This window comes from Syngnathus acus, chromosome 4 (genome assembly GCF_901709675.1).
Source record: "Syngnathus acus chromosome 4, fSynAcu1.2, whole genome shotgun sequence".
In the NCBI taxonomy this organism is placed as follows: domain Eukaryota; kingdom Metazoa; phylum Chordata; class Actinopteri; order Syngnathiformes; family Syngnathidae; genus Syngnathus; species Syngnathus acus.
This window is the reverse complement of record NC_051090.1, coordinates 6,213,986-6,233,017: the sequence shown is the minus strand read 5'-3', so window position 1 is coordinate 6,233,017 and position 19,032 is coordinate 6,213,986. Positions and strand designations below refer to the sequence as shown.

Here is a 19,032-nt window from a genome sequence, read left to right as displayed (position 1 = left end):
AAATCTATAAAGACCCGTTACCATCAGTAAATGTTTGTGTTAGATCCTGACTGGCGAGGACTGGAATGAGGTGATGTACAACGGTATTCGCTCTCAGGGGGGAGTCAAGTCCGGCATGTGGTCTTCAATATACTTCATCGTCCTCACCTTGTTTGGGAATTGTATCCTCCTCCTTTGTTATTCTTCCTCCATCGAGCTCAGGTTTCCAGCAGTGTTTGATTATTGAAGCAGTTTGTGCTTCCATGTTTTTGTTATCTCAGTGCCAATTCACTCACTTCTCCGCTACTATGGGACTGGAATGAAAATCCAACAAAACAGTGTTTGTGTTGTTGTCCTTCATTAAGTTTGACCAGACACTCTGCTGAATGTTTTCTTGGCCATTGCTGTGGACAACTTGGCTAACGCGCAAGAGCTCACGAAGGTACAGCCAGATAAAAAATAAATAAATGAGCGTCCTCAAGATAATTTGCATATCAAATGTCATCACTTGGATTTGCAGCTGGAAACTAAAAAATAATTGTATTCGCTTTTAGGATGAGGAAGAAGCCGAAGCTGCTTTCAACCAGAAGCATGCCCTCCAGAAGGCAAAGGAGGTCGGCCCACTCTCTTCCTTCATGTCTTCAGAGTAAGTCCTCCTTCTGCCTGACCTCCACATCGCTTCCCTTCTGTCTCTCTCTTCATCTTCTTCTCCACCGCCTCCCCCGCTGCAGTAAGCGTCCGTATTGAACTTAACCCACACAAGTGACTAGTTTGATGAGTGGATGGAGGGTTGAGCCTCGAAGGTCTCGTACAGACTTGTTGGCATTGAATCTCACTTGGATATTCATAATAGTGATGTCATAAAAAAGTGCGCTTGTTGTGTTCAGCGGAAAGTGTTTAGTCAGCGATATTTTTGCTAGAGATGAGTCTTAGGTAATGCGAGGTAAATAAAGTGTGTGCAGGTTTCATTTTGCGTGAAAAATTATCTACCGTCAAACTGGACCCCGTTTCATTTGTATAATAAATTAAAGTTGAAAATTTACAATTTAATCACACGAGTTGATTTGTTTTTAATTCATTATGGTGGTATAAATCTTTTGGGTTTAGTTCAATCTGAGTTTAATTGGACTATAACAACATCATCCAAATACAAATGGGAGAATGTGTCACGGCCGATAAGGTTGAACCTTTTGGCCACTGCCCATCACCAAAAGAATATCATGTAATTTAATTGGGTTCATCTTAGGGCACTTTAAATGCTTATTTCTGAATATAGAAACATCCCAGCTATAAGAGGGTGTGTACAATTTTGCAACCACAGTTTATAGGGCATATTGATAGTGGAAATAGGTTTTTAATGATTTATCTTGGTCTTATTTGTGGATATCTCAAAAATTCTCATGTTGGAACAAGGGTGTGTAGACTTTTTATAAAGGCCTAACTCTGTTCCGCAGATTTTCAGATTGTGCAGTGGTGAATGTGCATGTGCATGGGAGAATTGAGCCTGAATTTTATTTTTTTTTTTACACCATATGCACGAGAAACACATTTGTGGAACGGGCATGTGAAAGACTTGTTTTCCATTTCGCTTTTATTTTCACTCAAAAGCAAATGGCACAGGCTGAAAAAGAAGAAATACGTGTTAGTTTGAGCTGAGCTAGCGTGACAGATGCTCGTCACAACCCGGAGAGAGAGAACACGGCAATACGCCGATATCTGTATGCATGCAGGAGGCTCTGAACTTTATCTTATCTCAGTAGCCGCTGCACTGCTGACCTTGAAGCAACTTGTATGGCGGGCAAGCGATAAAAAAATTGCGGCATGTCGGATGGCGGCTGAAGAGAAATTCTCTGCATGTGTTTGGTTGGCATGATAATTGGAAGAAAATCGTAAATTGCGACACTCTTGCTGAGATGTTGTCCGACTTTGAATTGCTCCCCCGGTGTGCACCTTCTGGGGAATTTCGTGTTCCTGCCTTAATTTACGCAATAGGTTGGCCAAGCATGACCTCGTCGTCTATGCTTGGAGGTGGTGGTCACGACGACAGCTGCATCCAGATGCTTTGTGGCAAAACCTTTCAAACACAATACACGTTTGCTGTGTTTGCTGCACAAACCCATCTCTGTGTTGTTCTTGTCGTTTTTGTGTAAAAATGCCCTCTGATCATTGTTTTGCTCTCAATGTTTATGAATGTTTTCTAATTGACCAGATACGACGGCCATCTTGTTTGTCTCCTGGCTCTAGTGGAGACACACATCAAAAATATTTGATTTTGAGGTGAATTTCTCCAGGTTGTATGAACTGACATTTACCAACCAGCCCCGGAAATTGGTGAAATATATTCTTCCTTTGCAAATGCTCAATCAGAAAAAGCATTTTATTAGCAGCTATTGTGGCAATATTTTTAATGCTACTCTAATTAGGACTCATTCATTACTGCTAGATATAGGAGCAATTATTTTGATGAACACAGCAGCTGCTGTCATAATTACACTGAACAATGTCGCCTCATGATCACAATTTTTTTTTTTTTTTTTAAACCACATGCTGCTTCGCCAACACACAAGGACATTATTTTATTTTATTAACACACGTAGCAGACATTTTATATTGGAACATGCGATTTCCGGAAGTGTTATTGACTCCAAATTCTTCATTTTCTGAGGATGAGCATTTTTTTTTTTTTTGCTGTGTGTCTCCCACGAGCCTGTTTTGTCTCTGCTCACCAAAGCACTAATGTCTTGTTTTCAACCATTGATAACACGGACCGCACAAGAGTCCACGCTCCAGTAAGTAACACGTACTGCTCTCTGAATGTCTCACTCACACTTGCTCGAATTTCGCACCGGCCTCATTGTCTTCATGCTCCGGATGACATATTTTGTTCTTTTCGTGCCTCTGACTCACTTCTACATTTCACTCTTTCTGCTGAAAGCACACACAGCAATTCTCACTTAAAAAATGGATCTTATTTTGGAATTAAATGGCTTGCTATTACAACTTTAGGCATTCGATTACAGCATCTGCTATGCACGTCAGTTTTCATCATTTGTCATATTGATAAAATTCTGAGGAAATTCTTGAAGTCGAACACGACCCATTCTGGAATGCTGCTCAAAACGTGTGAATGCAGTAAAAACAATAAAATATCGGATGCTTTTTTTTTTTATGGGTGATTATGAATTATATCTGACGAAAATATCGAAATTTTAATACAGTGGACAACTGCTTATTTGCAATTCAGCACCGGCGGACTCACTAATGTGCAATTCTTGTTTTTATTATTTCCAAAGACCTTTTTTTACTGTTGCAAAAACATTTTTGGTGCACTTATAATGTCTGTTTTGTGGAATTGAGCTATTCGCAGCCCAGATCGGAAAAAAAAATATCCTCATCTATTTCTTGTGACATCATTCCGAATTGGGATTTGTACGACTTTAGACACTGTAAACGCAGACAAAATTACTGGATCAGGAACAAAAACAGTGAAAACTTAAATTAGCCATTTTGAATTTTGCCTCTTTTCTAAAACAGGCTACTCGGTGTGATAAATTCATGTGTTCTCCTTCTGTCCACAGAGGAAGCCGTAGGAGGCGGCCGTACCTGTACAGAAAAAGAGCCATCCACCGCAGCCGAGCCATCTACTCCCGCTCCCTGGAGGAGGCGCAGGGCAGCCTCAGGGACGGCCGGCCTCTCCCGCCACTCAACTCGTCTAACTCTTTCATGTCCAGGCGAGAGAGGAGAAAGAGGATGACCATGTCCGTGTGGGAGCAGAGGACCAGCCAGCTGCGGAGACACCGCCAGATGTCCAGCCGGGAGATTTTGTTCAGCGGGCCCAGTGAGGAGAAAGACGGACCGGCCGCCTCCCCGGGCCAGTCCCAACACGGGCGGCCGCAGTCCCTGCACCGCAAGGCGATACAGAGTACTCCACCAGGGGGAGTGGGGTGCCTGGAGGACCCCCTTGCAAATGCCCAGAACCAGACTTCCACAGAGAAGCCTTCCGAAGCTGTTCCCTCGGAACCCCCCGTCTCAGCGCCGCCTCCCGAGATATCGGACCCCTTGAGTATCACTCCGGAGAATCCTCCTGATTCCATACCAGCGCTCAACCTCGACGTCGACGAGACTCACAAGCGAAGGAGCCCCAGGTTGAACGGCGATCGTCAGCACAGAGCCGTGAAGAAGTTCAGACCGCCGGACAACGGCGACGGCGGCGGGATCAGGAGCGGCAAGGCCTTGCGTAGTCGGCAGAACGGGGCCAGGAGTCAGGGATCTTCTCCCCGGAAAGGAAGTCGTTCGGTCAGCAGAGAGAGGAGCAGGCTTACAACCAAAGTTGAGGAGAAGGAAGTGGAGAGTGAGAAGGGAGAGGAGTCCACTCCTGAGGAGAGAAGGTGAGAACAGACCACCAAATAAACCCAATAGAGGTTTCATTTGTTATTTTTTTGTGGGGGTGTTTCTGTGGGTGTTTTCAGGCGTGGTGACGAAAGTGAGCGAGTGGACATCGACCAGCAGGACAACAAACCAGGTGTCCAAAAGCAAGCTGATCTCCCTCAGGGAGAAGTGTGTCCACTTGCTTTAGAAGAAAGCAACCAAGAAGACTTGGATAAATCTCAACTCAGCTCCAGTGTGATCGTAGAAATGCCTGACATGGAGGCATCTATGGAGCTCTCCACGATCACTGGTAACTGGTAGATGATCTAAACAGTTTTTGGTTTGACTGACTTTACGCACGTCTTTCCCCTCTTTTGTAGTTAACAGCAAAGAGCCCGAAGCCTCCAAGTCTGAGAAGGAGGCAGCTGAAGACGTCAAACCAGTCAACAATGTGACGCCTGACAGCATGTTCATCTTCAAACCAGACAACCCGTAAGCTCTCGTGCTCAACTATATATATTTTTTTCATTGCACACAATTATCAGAACCCTGATGGGAATCAATAAGAAAATAAAACTTCGTCCAGGGTGCGTCGAGCGTGTCACTACGTGGTGAACCTCAGGTACTTTGAAATGTGCATCTTGCTGGTCATCGCCGCAAGTAGCATCGCGCTCGCCGCCGAGGACCCCGTGTCCACCACGTCGGACTGGAACAAGGTTGGTGAAGTCATACATGGCAATTCAATTTTACGATGCCTTGTCATCTAAGTCATTATCTTGAGGTACAATTTAATCGTCCCAAGGGTACTTGTGATCTGCACAGCAGTTCAAATAGCCTAAAAAACGAGGAAAAAGTACATTTTCTCAAGTTGTTTCACAAAATGGGGCTACTGAGAACTAATGGAAAGACGATTAAATGATGATTAGGTTGGCAAGAGATTGTTTCATATCAAAGCAGAAGATGAGAGTCTGAGTTTTGAAATGAGCTTCACCTTAATAATGAAGTTTTTATTTTTTAATGGCAATTTATTTGATCGGTGTGTTTTAGGTTCTGCGCTATTTTGATTACGTGTTCACGGGCGTCTTCACCTTTGAAATGATTATTAAGGTAAGTCACCAAGCAAATGAAAAAAGATGCCTTTGGTATGAGAGGCACTGTTTAAAATGTAAATTTTAGGTTACAGACTGATTATTTTTTAAGGCCGATTCCGATATTTCCGATAACCGATTAATCAATCGATTATTCTAAAAAAATATGTAGTGAATAAAATGTCAATCAGTCGCTTTAGGCTTACAACAAATATATATTTTAAAAAATCATTATTTATTTTATTTATTTGAAAAGGGACAGTACATATTAATGAACATACGTTAAAATTACGTTTGAGCAATGTCACATCTTGTTGGTCCCCCAGATGATCAACCAGGGTCTGCTCCTCCACGACGGCTCCTACTTCCGAGACCTGTGGAACATCCTGGACTTCATAGTGGTGGTGGGAGCTCTGGTGGCCTTCGCCCTCACGTCAGTCGTATGATTAATTCCGGCCGGAGCGTCGAAACGTATTCATGTCAAAAGTGCTCGTCTGCTGCGTTTTGCTGTGCTCGGATGCGGCATGAGCATATCTTAACTGTTTATATGCGTGACCTTCTCCTTGTCTCTTCTGTCTCTGGATGGTGACCTTGTGGGACCGCCTGCAGCAATGTGATGGGGTAAGAAATCGTCATGTCAGATTGAGAACGTAGCCAATATGGAGGAATGAGTTGTATCAAATGTGATGCTGTGTCTTTTGAAACAGAAATAACAAAGGAAGGGACATCAAAACCATCAAATCGCTCCGAGTATTACGTGTGCTCAGACCCTTGAAGACCATTAAGAGACTTCCGAAACTGAAGGTCTGAAGGATGTTTTTCTACAGATATTTTTGAATGAATCAAAAAAACGGTTCGAATTCTGTCCGCAGGCCGTTTTCGACTGCGTGGTGACGTCTCTGAAAAACGTCTTCAACATCCTGATTGTGTACAAGCTGTTCATGTTCATCTTCGCCGTCATTGCTGTGCAGCTCTTCAAGGGGAAGTTTTTCTACTGCAATGACAGCTCCAAGGACACGGAGAAGGACTGCCAGTAATATCTCTCGCTCACTTCACTCTGTTGCGCTTTTGCATATTTTCAACGGCTCCGTGTTCTTGTTGAGGCTTCGGTAAAGCAAGTAATATCTCTTCAGAAAATGTCACTCTACACACTGATAAACTGTTCTAATATTTTTAAAAGACAAATGGTAATAAAAATAGCAAGCAATATCTATTTTTTCAAAAGTGAAGATAATTTGTAATTTTTGTAATGATACAAAGTCGATGCAACATTTGTCTCGCGGGCCACATAAAATGATGTGGCGGGCCCCATTTGGGCCCCAGGCCTTTGGGTTTGACAACTATTTGTGATCCATCTTAGCATCCCCATGCAAACATAAACATTGCCTATTCCTGATTTTCATTTGTCAATACAAACGCCGCATACTTTTCTCACTCTTCTATCCTCTCATTCAGAGGTTACTATATCGACTACGGGAAGGACAAGAAAGAGGTGAAGAAACGAGACTGGAAAAGGCACGAGTTCCACTATGACAACATCATCTGGGCTCTGTTGACTCTCTTCACCGTGTCCACCGGAGAAGGCTGGCCGCAGTAAGTATCTGCCTGTCCCAGACATTTTGGTGAACAAAAGTCATTTAAGAAAGATTTTATCTGGCTATAAGGTTGAACTATATTATACTGACAGGGATTATAAATTAACCATAGTCATTTAATGGTTTTGTTTCATAATTTAAAATCATATTCTTCAAATGCCAGGGGGATATTTAAATGGTGAATGACTTTGACGAGAAGATTAGTACCTCGTGGCATTTTGGCAAACTATGCAACATTTAATACAGTGGGATGTTGAGATACGAATGACCAGAATTCTTGAGTCTTTTTAGATACAACTTGTGCCAATTATGATATTTGATTAGATTTTTTTGAGCTCTGATATGGTGGCAGTGAACTCAACACCAACGACAGCTAGTGAATTTGAAGACAAACGGTGGAGCAACACATCTAGACAGACAAAACTGCAATACTCAAAGGCGTATATTCTTTATCCACTGTGAAGAATGACTAATCTTACTCACAAATGGAAAGATTTACTAATCATGTCTGTATTTGATAATTGATGATAACAAGGGCCGTGTTGTGGTCCTGCAGGGTCCTACAGCACTCGGTGGACGTGACTGAGGAGGATAGAGGCCCGAGCCACGGCAACAGGATGGAGATGTCCATCTTCTATGTCATCTACTTTGTGGTCTTTCCTTTCTTCTTTGTCAACATCTTTGTGGCCCTCATCATTATCACCTTCCAGGAGCAGGGAGATAAGATGATGGAGGAATGCAGCCTGGAAAAGAATGAGGTGAGGGAAAGCTGACATATTATATTTATCCATCATGGGGTGCGAGAAAAGAAGTAATTTGGCACAGCAGCAGACAAAAACAAGGTGGGTGTGGGCAATTTTGACAGCAGCGAATGCCAGACCTTTGGAAAATGTAGCAAAAATGAAATAGCAAGAGTGGTCCTTTACTAGTGCACCCATAATTGGTAGATTTTTTTTAAAATAAATAAAAACATAACTAATAATAATACATATTAATTTAGAAAGTTTAATTTAAATAATTAATAATTTATTTAATTTAAAAAAAATTAACATGAGTTGGAATGTGGTTAATTCTGAACACAGCTACATCTGAGTTTTGAGGGTGTGTACATTTGTGCAACCACATTATTTCAGTTGTTTATTCTTACTTCTCTTCATTTTCTTTCTATTGAGTTGTCCAGGTTGCAGTTTAGAAATTATTTTTTTTCTATATCACAAAAATATCAATACAGCAGGGGTGTGTAGACTTTTTCTGCTCACCATACATGCTTTTGGAAATCAACATCAATCTTTCCCACCTGTCCTTTCCACTTTAGAGGGCGTGCATCGACTTTACCATCAGCGCCAAGCCGCTAACCCGTTACATGCCTCAGAACCGGCACACCTTCCAGTACCGCCTGTGGCATTTTGTGGTCTCGCCCTCTTTCGAGTACACCGTCCTGGCCATGATCGCTCTCAACACCATCGTCCTCATGATGAAGGTACTCATCCTGACAGTGATGCTTTCATTGTTTTGCCTTCTTCTTCCTCCCGAGCTCTCTTCCTGCTATTTATTTCCTCAAATCGTCTTCTTTTTTTTTTCCCCCGGACTGCTCAGACAGAGCGACGCGGGGTGACTCAGCCTGTATTACATATTGATCGCTAACGTCCAGGGGCTGCTATTTAGCATGACCTCATTAACGGTGGCTGCCGCCGCCGCCGCCGGAGGAATGACTGCTTTTTATAGTGCGACAGATGAGGGGTGAAGAAGACTCGGTGGCTATTTCGGGCTCTGGAGGAATCTTCCATCAACCTGTAGCTGTCGAAAGATTCTTGTGCTTGTGTTTTTAAAAACTTGCTGTGTGTGTTTAGTATTATTCAGCCCCGCCCGCTTATGAGGCTGTCCTCAAACATCTGAACACAGCCTTCACCGTTCTCTTCTCCATTGAGTGCGTCCTCAAGATAATGGCATTTGGCTTTCTGGTGAGGAGGAACAAACTTGTGTGGTGATCCGGAAAGGAGTCCAACCGTCTTTTTGTGTCGTCACAGAATTACTTTCGAGACACGTGGAACATTTTTGACTTCATCACCGTACTGGGCAGCATCACCGAGATAATAGTAGACTTGCAGGTGAGTGCCAAAGTGGAATTGGGAGGATGGTGGAGTCTTCTGCTTCTGACTGCACGCTTCCCTCTTCCAGTTTGTGGATACATTCAACATGAGTTTCCTCAAGTTGTTCAGAGCAGCGCGTCTGATCAAGCTGCTGAGACAAGGCTACACCATCCGCATCCTTCTGTGGACATTTGTGCAGTCCTTCAAAGCTCTGCCTTATGTTTGCCTGCTCATCGCTATGCTCTTCTTCATCTACGCCATCATTGGCATGCAGGTCAGACACACACACACACACATGTCACGTCTTGTATTAGATTACACTTCTACCCTAAATGGAACCCAAATCGGATTATATAACTAACCCAGCATTGGATCCAAAGTGGACTGAGCCAGTGCTGAGCTGCAATGGTTAAATGAATAAAATAAAATAAAATAAATAGCATTCAGGAAGAATTTTGCAAACACAGAATGACTAATTGTCCCTTATTAACGCCTGTCACCATTTGAATCAGGTTTTTGGCAATATTAAGCTGAACGAGGAGACGCACATCAACCAGCACAACAACTTCAAGAGCTTCTCTGGCGCTCTGATGCTGCTCTTCAGGTAAATGGCACAAAGTCGTCCTCGAAATGTAAACATTGGTTTTATTTTCACCAGACTACTTCTCAAATCATGCTTTTAAATATGGGGCAGAAAGGTGAAATATACATTTGATGTATGTCATTTTTTTTTTAAAGGGAGGGTTTTAGAATGTTTTATATATATATATTTTTTAAACATTTAAGATTGTGACTGCCACACAATCTGGGAACAGGTCCAAGATCCGAAATGACATTCAACGCTGTGCTTCACCCTCTGGTTTGCATTTACTGCTCCACTGTGATGCTTCAATGTTGTTGGGATGATGTTGCTAGGTTACAATGGTAATGCTAAGCTTCTTAAAGTACCCCAAGGGCCACTTGTTGTCAGAAGCTGATGGAAGCTGCTGTGAAACACTTAACTCCTTAAGTGTTCTGTGTGAGACTGAGGGAAGAAAGTGGTGCAACAAATGTATTTTAAAAAAAATAAATATTTGTTTTTGCAGGAGTGCCACAGGGGAGTCATGGCAGGAGATCATGTTGTCCTGTCTTGGCGGGCAGCAGTGTGAAGCGGACCCCTCCAATCTCTTACCTGTACTAAACGCAAAGCAGGAGGGAGGCTGCGGCTCCGATTTTGCTTACTTCTACTTTGTGTCCTTCATCTTCTTCAGCTCCTTCCTGGTGAGAATAGAAAACAAAAATGTCTTCAGTACCCACATGCAACAGCATTAAAAAAATATTTCTGTCCAGATGCTGAACTTGTTTGTGGCTGTGATCATGGATAACTTTGAGTACCTGACTCGAGACTCGTCCATCCTGGGTCCTCACCACTTGGACGAGTTTGTCCGAATCTGGGGGGAGTACGATCGGGCTGCCTGGTCAGTGTCGCTCGGTCTTTATTCAACCGTGTCGTTTTATTGTTCTAACGTATACTTTATCAAATTTTAAGTACCGTATAAAATATCATGAAGGGACATTTCGGCAATGGAAGACCCTGCCGGGTCACTTCATTAGGTACAGTGAACCTATTCATAGTTTTTGGGAAGAAACCTATTTTCCTTATTTCCCTGAAAACTGACCTATTGTATTCTGGTTGGCTGCTGTGTACCGAATGAAGTGGCCAGTGAGCGTTTAAAAATGTGTTTCAACACTCCACGAAAGGTCCGTCACCCTTCCTGTGGCCTCTGACCCCAAACTAAAAACTCCTATGTTCTTTCCAGTGGTAGGATCCACTATAAGGAGATGTACAAAGTTGTGCACTCTATCTCACCTCCCCTGGGATTTGGGAAGAACTGCCCCCACAGGGTGGCATGCAAGGTTTGCTCTCCCCCCAAACAAAGCAAAAACCCACTCAGCCTCCGCCGCGTGGGACCCTTGCTGACTTCTTCCTGTACCTCTTCTTCTTTTGTCTTTATTGGATGTCACCACCTTGCTTGACTCTTTTAGAGTGCGTTTTTCTGATGTAATGGGCAAAGGAGGATGATAGTACAGTGTCAGGGCACTAAGGGGCGGGACTTCCCATCTTTACATGGACATAGTATGTGTGAATGCGGAGAGATGACATGCATTTCATACAGGGGCATCACCATAAATCTGAACATTTGGGAAAGCTTACGGTATTTTCCACACTATAAGGCGCACCGGATTATAAGGCGCACCTTCAATGAATGGCCCATTTTAAAACTTTGTCCATATATAAGATATTTACATTTGGCCCGCGGGCCGGACTTTGGACAAGCCTGCTGTAGTGGCTCAATATTGGTCCATATATATAAGGCGCACCTGATTATAAGGCGCACTGTCGGCTTTTGAGAAAATTGAAGGTTTTTAGGTGCGCCTTATAGTGCGGAAAATACGGTAATTTATAAATGTGACCTGTAAAAACAGTTAAAAGAAAACGGGAAACGCAATAAAACACTAAAAAAAATGCAGAGTCTCGGTCTGAGTCAAAAGCTAAAGAATGAAAATGTGTTTTAAGACAAGTTGTAAAAATTGACAAAGAAACACACAGGTAAGCCAAAAACTTACAAAACATCCAATGGAATGGATTAATATCATTTCAATTCATTTCAATGAAGGAAGTTGATTTGAAATACATACTACATAACTATGGATAAAACTCGTGAAGTCTTCATATAACTAAAGATCATCTCTCAGCATTTACATGAAATTTCTAATACTGGAAAGTTAACTCAAATGTGACGCCAATTATGGGAGGCCCGTCTCTTTCTGCCTTGTGGGTCTGATAGAAAGCTCTCGCATACTCGCATGCACCGTATGTCGTTTGCGCCAGACCCAGGCTGTCGTTTCTTTGCTCATTCTAAGATATCCCCCCCTTCCTTTTGAAATTTCTATGCCCTCATCATATCAGCATAGAAATAATGCAACCTATTTTTACTCTTATGTGATGCACTGGAATAATCTTCTCTCCTCTTTCTCCACCATTCTGTTATTTCCCCTTATTTTTATTTACCCCCCCCCCCCCATTTCCTCTCCCTCCATCACATCCTTCCCATCGTCTCGACTACCCGGCGCCCACAGTGGCCGCATCCATTACACTGACATGTATGAGATGTTGACCAACATGTCGCCACCTCTTGGCCTTGGCAAGAAATGCCCATCCAAGGTGGCTTATAAGGTAGACAAGAAAGAGGCTGTTCATGTATCTGAAGGGGTAGCGCTGTTAAACATCAAATTATTTTTTAATTTGCTTCCGAAGCATTTATGACGCTGTATCATTTGAAGCAGTCATGTTTAATGCTTTTTTTTTTTGTTGCTTTTTGGCTGACACATACAGCAAAATACACTCATTCTGATTTTTTTACAGTTTTTGTGAGACATGACTTTAAAGTCAGAATTCTGACTTTAAAGTAGGAATTCTAACTTTAAAGTCAGAATGCTGTCACCCCCCCTTTTTTTTTTTTTTTTTTCTTCACTGGTCCTAATCCTCTTCCGTACTATCGGGATGTGTGTACCATATTTTTTTATTTGCTGTCAGTGGCTGTTTTAAGAAGATTTTTTTTCCAAGGGAGTTGCCAAACATCCACATGCTAGATCTTCTCATCATCCGTCTTTTTTCTTCCATATCCTATGTGATGTGCCTCCTGCCACAGTGTGCATTGCGTCAGTGTGCATGTGTACGTGACGTTGCCACAACATTAGTTGCACCTTGATAATCAAATTTGATCAAGTCATTTATTACATTATGTAATAATATTCAATTTTGATTGGCACAGTCAAAGATATTAATTCAACAATGTTGGTTGTTACATTCAACTGAAAGTTGTTTTGAATTTTGCCCTTCCCAATCCAACAAGTGAATGCACAATAATAATAATAATAAATTACACACCAATCACAAAAATAAATGAATACGTCAGAACTTGCTGTTGATCAATTGAATCTGAAAAGTGGAGCTAGTATTGTGGCTGGTGAGCGGACTCGTATTTGATGCTTTTTGAAATCCTGGAATGCTGTGGTGACTTTTTTCAGATAATAATAATAAAAAAAAATCTCATTTTAAGTTTCATTTTGTAAATGTAAATTTCACATCCTATGAATTTATTACACTTGGTCCTTTGCCACCACAGCAGTTCTGGACACTTATAAATTCATTTATTCCAGGCTTACGGGCTTTTTCAAATAAATACATTGAGTGTTGTTTTTGTGACTGAGCTTTGCTGATTATGATGCAGCATGTCTCTCTAACCCCCAGAGACTCGTCTTGATGAACATGCCTGTGGATGAGGACATGTCTGTCCACTTCACCTCCACCCTCATGGCTCTCATCCGCACTGCTCTGGAAGTCAAGCTAGCTGGAGGTCAGGAGAAGTGTTGCATTAATTTTTGCAATTGAATTGTTGCTCTGTATTAAATATGCAGTCTCATCGCTGCTTGTATGCACAGGTGGAGAAGATCGAAATCAGATGGATTTGGACCTTCAGAAGGAAATCAGTGTCATCTGGCCTCACCTCTCTCAGAAAATGCTGGATCTTCTGGTTCCTATTAACAAAGGTAACTTTTTAATACAATTAGGTGTGTTATGAAAATGAGTGTACTAAGAGTTAGCCATTCTATTTTCTCAGCTAGTGACATGACCATCGGAAAGATCTACGCGGCCATGATGATCATGGACTACTACAAGCAGAGCAAGGCCAAGAAGCTCCGACAGCAATTGGAGGAACAAGTACATTTTGCTTTAGTGTTGTTTTAATCCTCCTTTTTATTTTGTTACAGAGTCAATCTTTCACTTTCCTGTTCTCCTCCACACAGAAACACGCTCCAATGTTCCAGCGTATGGACGCTTCCTCCTTGCCCCAGGAGATCATATGCAACGCCAAATCTCTGTCCTTCCTCGGCCACAGTGCAGGATCAGCTCTGTAAATATGTTCCATTCAATCCAGCTGCAATCTCTTCTTTTGCCTGGCGCCAGAAGTAATATCATCTCTATGTATCCCTCCAGCACTAAAGGAGGCTTTGTGGCCCTCAGCCCTATCTCCCCGCAAGATATGTTCCTTCAGCCGCGGCCTCGCTCCAGAGAGGAAGAGGAGAATGATTACTACCCACCCTATCCTCCTTATCATTTGCCTCACCACCACCATCACCATTTAGACACTCTGGTGACGACGAAATATATTTATATACAGTTAGAAATTCTGTGATGACGAAATATTTAAAAATAAAATTGTCCTTTCTGTGACATTGGTGTAGGTGCCCGATGTGGTAGAGTATAATCAAGTGGCACAACAGTCAAGGCAAGGGCTGACAGTTGTCAGGTCGCCTCAGCGAACATCATCCATCAGGGCGTCCTCCATGCCCAGACTAGCTGTGGAGCCGCAGGTAGGAAAGATGAGATTCAGAATCATGTATTTTCACGTCTCTGTTATATTGCAGCATTTTCAACAGGGCTCATTCAAAAATTTGGAATTCAGCAGATTTATTAGAAAAGTCAATATGCGCATGCTAGCCACACAGAGATGATGATGCTATTTTTTTTTCTATATCATTTCAGCCTGGAATGTCAGCAGATAGAAAGCTAATGAAGCGCTCCTTTTCCACCATCGGAGACCAATGTGTGAATCGCCTGTGGCAAGAACAACATTCCCTAGAGAGAGTCAGCCCCGACAACACGTTCCGACTTCGACAAAAGAGTTATCGAGGTCGTATTTTCAAAATGTATAAAGCTACTGTATCATTTTGGAATCAATAACTTGTATCAACATCCCAATTTGACTCCACTGGCAGGCACTAGAATCAATCAAAGTAGTCATGAGCGGGGGCGGTCTAAAGAACGACGCCACCTACTGTCTCCAGACGTGTCCCGCTGTAACTCGGAAGAGCGAAGCCGAGACCCGTCGTACGAGAGGCGACGATCCCTCTCGCCTAAAGAAGGACGCCCGCACTCCTTGCAGAGACAGGTGAAGTACCGTATTTTCCGGACTATAAGGCGCACCTAAAAACCTAAAACTTTCTCAAAAGCCGACAGTGCGCCTTATAGTCCGGTGCGCCTTATATATGGACCAAATTCCTAAATTTAAACTGGCCCGAAGCATTGTGTCATGAAATCAATCATAAGTGGCCCGCTGAAGACTATGAATCATGAATCAAAAAGACTACGGATCATTATTTTGTGATTCTAAAGTAATTTGTTACGTCTGAAGTTGAAATAAAAAAGATAAAATGGAGAATGATTTGATTTGGATTAAAAATCTGACATGATGCATTAATGGTGCGGACAAAGTTTTAAAATGGGCCATTCATTGAAGGTGCGCCTTATAGTCCGGTGCGCCTTATAGTCCGGAAAATACGGTATTTATTTGAGTCTTAAAGGGTTTTAAATCAACTCGAGTTTTTGTGTACAGGTCAACACAACAAGTAGTCCCGCCCATTTGGCCCCCGAGTCCGGCACCCCTCGTAATCGTCGCCAGCTCCCACAGACACCTTCCCGCCCTCGTCCTCACATTTCGTACTCCCCCCTGGTGTGCCGAGAGCAACCCCCCAACTCGCTGGCGGCCTCCTCCACGGGACGCGCCCAGCATTCAGACAACCCGGCCTCTTCCAAGAAGGCTCAGTCTTCCTCGTGTCAGCCGTCCGGCCCGAGCCATCCGTCTCCCCACCGTTACATCTCAGAGCCTTACCTCCCGTTTCACGCGGACCCCAGGGCAAGTCAGACGGGCGAAAGGCAAGAACATCTGACTTTTGAGAGTGCCGTTGCAACCAGCTTGGGACGTGCCAATGCCATTAACTCCGCCCCTCAGCTCAGACACTCCTGGCAGGTCCCGAACGGACATTTTCGGAAGAACTTGACGCAGGCCAGCCCGGACAGCGAGCTGCTGAGCGACACGGACGATGACGACCGCTGCTAAAATAAACAGGAAGTCCATGTACAGGTGGAGCGAATCACGTAGCGGCACCACCACTCGCCTTGAACTGCTTTGTGACAACTTTTGTCACTACCTGTAGCATTACAGGCGGAACGAAACACCACTGCCATTTATCAGCATTGTTTGCCGTTTGTCTTTTCTTTTTGTGCCTATAGTGGGCAAGTTAAGCTAGTTTAAATCGCAGAGCTGGATTTAATGGTGAAAACCATTGGCGACCTGTACATTTGATACACTGTATTATGGAATGGACAACGTGTCCTGCAGCAGTCATGTTGGCAGAGGCGACTTTTTTATCAAAACAATAAATGGACAGACATGGCGGCCATGTTAGTCTCTTCAAAAATAATGGGGCATACAAGTTAGCTTAGTATCTTCTAGCTAGCTCAAAAGGAGCATGTTGTATTGACCAGTTGTTTATACTGGAACAAGTAAAGTGAGAATGAGCCTTTCCCACAATTAGTTGAATCGAGGTTTTAATATTTGTTCATCAAAGTGTCCACTGTTGCCCGTTACTTTAGTGAACACCTAAGGAGCAGAACATGGTATCGGTGTCTCGCTCAAGGACACCACGGCCAGCTGGTACAGAGATTGTTAGATGGTCAACTGTGTGTTCTACTGCTGAATATTCATGTACTGTTAAGGTTAATGAGGCAAGTCACTTTTAGCGTTTCGAGCAGCAGTCCACCTTTTTAGCGCCATAGACTAGTTTCACGTGAAGCAATGTTTGGGCGCAGAAAGAAAAAGAATTAAAAATACAATTCACCATGACACTCTTGTAGATGGAAATGTAACCAAGCTCTTTTTCTTCTGTCTCATCATTTGGCTCAGCCGCAACATGAATAAGGACATCAAAAATATGTGGATTATGACAAATATGCTATTCACACAAACAAGGTTCATGTTTGTGCATTTTCGAGCTAGGAATGAATGAGGCGTGAAGTGATAGAATGTTCAGAATGTTTTTTTTTTCTGGAATCTGATGTATTCAACCATATCAATCCGTAAAGCCATCTTGATCTTGTACATAGAGCCCGGGGTGTTTTCTTTCTTATTTCAAGGATGCACTCGCTGCCTTCTTCCATCATTAAGATGACAACATCTTCTATCTGTTGCAAAACCATTTGAGAGGAATCCCAGCCGGTCATGCAAATGTGTTTTGTCGTTTATTTGTATGTCCATGGTGAAGATAGTATCACTTATGTATTCATGCTGGCAAAAACATTTGGGTTGTTTGTGAGGGGCTGTGTATTTATTATCACGTTCTCTAGTGGTCACTATAACTTGAATTTGTATCTGAAATGTGAACATGGGACTTTGCCAGAAGGAGAGTCCCCAAACTTAATGTCTTGAATTGAAAAGTAATTGTAAATTTTGTGCCGCACACATGCTAGGGTGCATTTTAAGCTAGCACAGGAAACAGCTGACCACTTAACCTTAGGCCATGTCCACACAGACTGCGGGTATTTTTTTTCCATACATTATTTGTCAATATTTGTGAATTTTCAGTTTTTTACAATACAATTGGCGAAAATTGCCTTATGGATTATTGGCGCCATCTGTTGCTTTAGCACGCCGATTGCATGATTTGCTGTTGTTACGGTGCCTTCTTCGGGAATGACTCATCTTCAGTCTTCTTATTGGCACAAGTGGCCTCCTAGTTTATGGTTAATGTGCCACCTGCTGCTTTTGGCATGCTCATGACAGCCCAAGAAAGCATTTTTTTTGCGTGAGAAGATTTTATGTGAGGTTTTAATTGCCCAAAATGGTCTTTGGGGTTACACAGGTTGAAAGCTTGAGAATGTGTTGCATTATAATTATTATTTGTTTTTTATTTTAATCTTTTGTGTGGGGAAAAAAACGATAAAGAAATACCCGGGTATGTGTGCACATGTATACATAACAGCCTCATTTGTGCCTGAGAACATTCGCCCTAAAACGGTTGCCTCTCAAGCCAGAATTTCCTTGATGGGAGAGGTTTTCTCTTGAATTTGTTGTATAGAGTGTACAAAATAAAATACTTGTTCATATTTGAGTTCAGCCACGACGCTCGTCTTACTTTGACTAAAGTGTGTTTAAATGATCATTATTTTATTTTATTTATTTTTCGAAGCATTTTGTTTTTTTATTATAATGGATATTATAAATAATACAATTAAATCACAAGAATGAATCATTTTATTATTAAAATGAACTATTTTATGACAATACCTCATGGATGAATGAGCTGACTAGAGTAAAAGCAGTTGTGTACAGTTGTATTTATTTATTTTTTTTAGCTACTGTCTGTCATGTCATCACTGACAGCAGGAACGTGGGTTCAAACAGGCCGCCATTTCTTTCCACGATGTGCAAGTCGAAAGGCCTTACCTCGAGATTCTCCTGTGATCTTTGACCTTGAATGTTTCCAAGCGCTGTGCTAATGCTGTTAGAATGTGTTAGCTTAGTGAAGAAGCTTGCATTGATGTGCGAAACAGTTCTGCATGGGGAAAGTCAAATCGGCACTCGCTATACTGCTGAGGCAAATGATTAAAGTCATATATTTCATAATTGTTACCTCAGATTAACAGTTTAGCGAAGAGGACCGGCATCTGTTGTCGTCATGGCAACCCTTGCTCACCCAAGTATTAATACATTATTCTTAGTTGAAAACAGTTCTGAGGTGTCTTAATACAATGTTTGATGAAAATAAATGAAACCACTTGTAGTTGACTATAAAAAAATATCCAGGGACAAGAAGTAAAAATTATTTAACTGGCCAAATCAATTACCAGACTTAAACCCTCGTGAGAAGCAAACATCCTAAAGGCTCACATAAAAAAAATTCAGTCACTTATTGAGAGGTCTGGCAAAACTGTAATATTCAAAGCAAAATATCTTTTCTAAAAAAAAAAAGCATGAATTAAAATAAAATCCAAATTGAAAAAAAATCCATACAGTAATAAGAACATTG

General features: G+C 42.2%; 1 protein-coding gene across 3 annotated transcripts in view; it reads left to right on the top strand.

Annotated features, from left to right (window-relative positions):
* The window catches only part of LOC119122300 (voltage-dependent R-type calcium channel subunit alpha-1E), a 49,612-nt gene extending 33,080 nt beyond the window's left edge, over window positions 1-16,532 (top strand). Inside the window, exons 18-48 of one of the 3 annotated variants that reach the window (XM_037250635.1) lie at window positions 44-161; window positions 354-421; window positions 534-625; window positions 3,711-4,367; window positions 4,449-4,657; window positions 4,728-4,839; window positions 4,934-5,063; window positions 5,395-5,454; window positions 5,762-5,868; window positions 6,045-6,056; window positions 6,143-6,239; window positions 6,308-6,468; window positions 6,891-7,028; window positions 7,587-7,788; window positions 8,346-8,510; window positions 8,881-8,991; window positions 9,058-9,138; window positions 9,209-9,394; window positions 9,633-9,724; window positions 10,206-10,380; window positions 10,450-10,577; window positions 12,241-12,337; window positions 13,415-13,520; window positions 13,606-13,713; window positions 13,785-13,885; window positions 13,972-14,078; window positions 14,162-14,318; window positions 14,410-14,538; window positions 14,711-14,858; window positions 14,944-15,116; window positions 15,561-16,532. In XM_037250635.1, the coding sequence (XP_037106530.1) occupies window positions 44-161; window positions 354-421; window positions 534-625; window positions 3,711-4,367; window positions 4,449-4,657; window positions 4,728-4,839; window positions 4,934-5,063; window positions 5,395-5,454; window positions 5,762-5,868; window positions 6,045-6,056; window positions 6,143-6,239; window positions 6,308-6,468; window positions 6,891-7,028; window positions 7,587-7,788; window positions 8,346-8,510; window positions 8,881-8,991; window positions 9,058-9,138; window positions 9,209-9,394; window positions 9,633-9,724; window positions 10,206-10,380; window positions 10,450-10,577; window positions 12,241-12,337; window positions 13,415-13,520; window positions 13,606-13,713; window positions 13,785-13,885; window positions 13,972-14,078; window positions 14,162-14,318; window positions 14,410-14,538; window positions 14,711-14,858; window positions 14,944-15,116; window positions 15,561-16,064 (4,731 nt within the window). In that variant the 3' untranslated portion in view covers window positions 16,065-16,532. Of the gene's footprint in view, window positions 1-43; window positions 162-353; window positions 422-533; window positions 626-3,557; window positions 4,368-4,448; window positions 4,658-4,727; window positions 4,840-4,933; window positions 5,064-5,394; window positions 5,455-5,761; window positions 5,869-6,044; window positions 6,057-6,142; window positions 6,240-6,307; window positions 6,469-6,890; window positions 7,029-7,586; window positions 7,789-8,345; window positions 8,511-8,880; window positions 8,992-9,057; window positions 9,139-9,208; window positions 9,395-9,632; window positions 9,725-10,205; window positions 10,381-10,449; window positions 10,578-10,919; window positions 11,017-12,240; window positions 12,338-13,414; window positions 13,521-13,605; window positions 13,714-13,784; window positions 13,886-13,971; window positions 14,079-14,161; window positions 14,319-14,409; window positions 14,539-14,710; window positions 14,859-14,943; window positions 15,117-15,560 lie in introns of all 3 variants that reach the window. The other 2 variants (XM_037250633.1, XM_037250634.1) reach the window with 2 other exon arrangements.
* The last annotated feature ends 2,500 nt before the right edge of the window (window positions 16,533-19,032 follow it).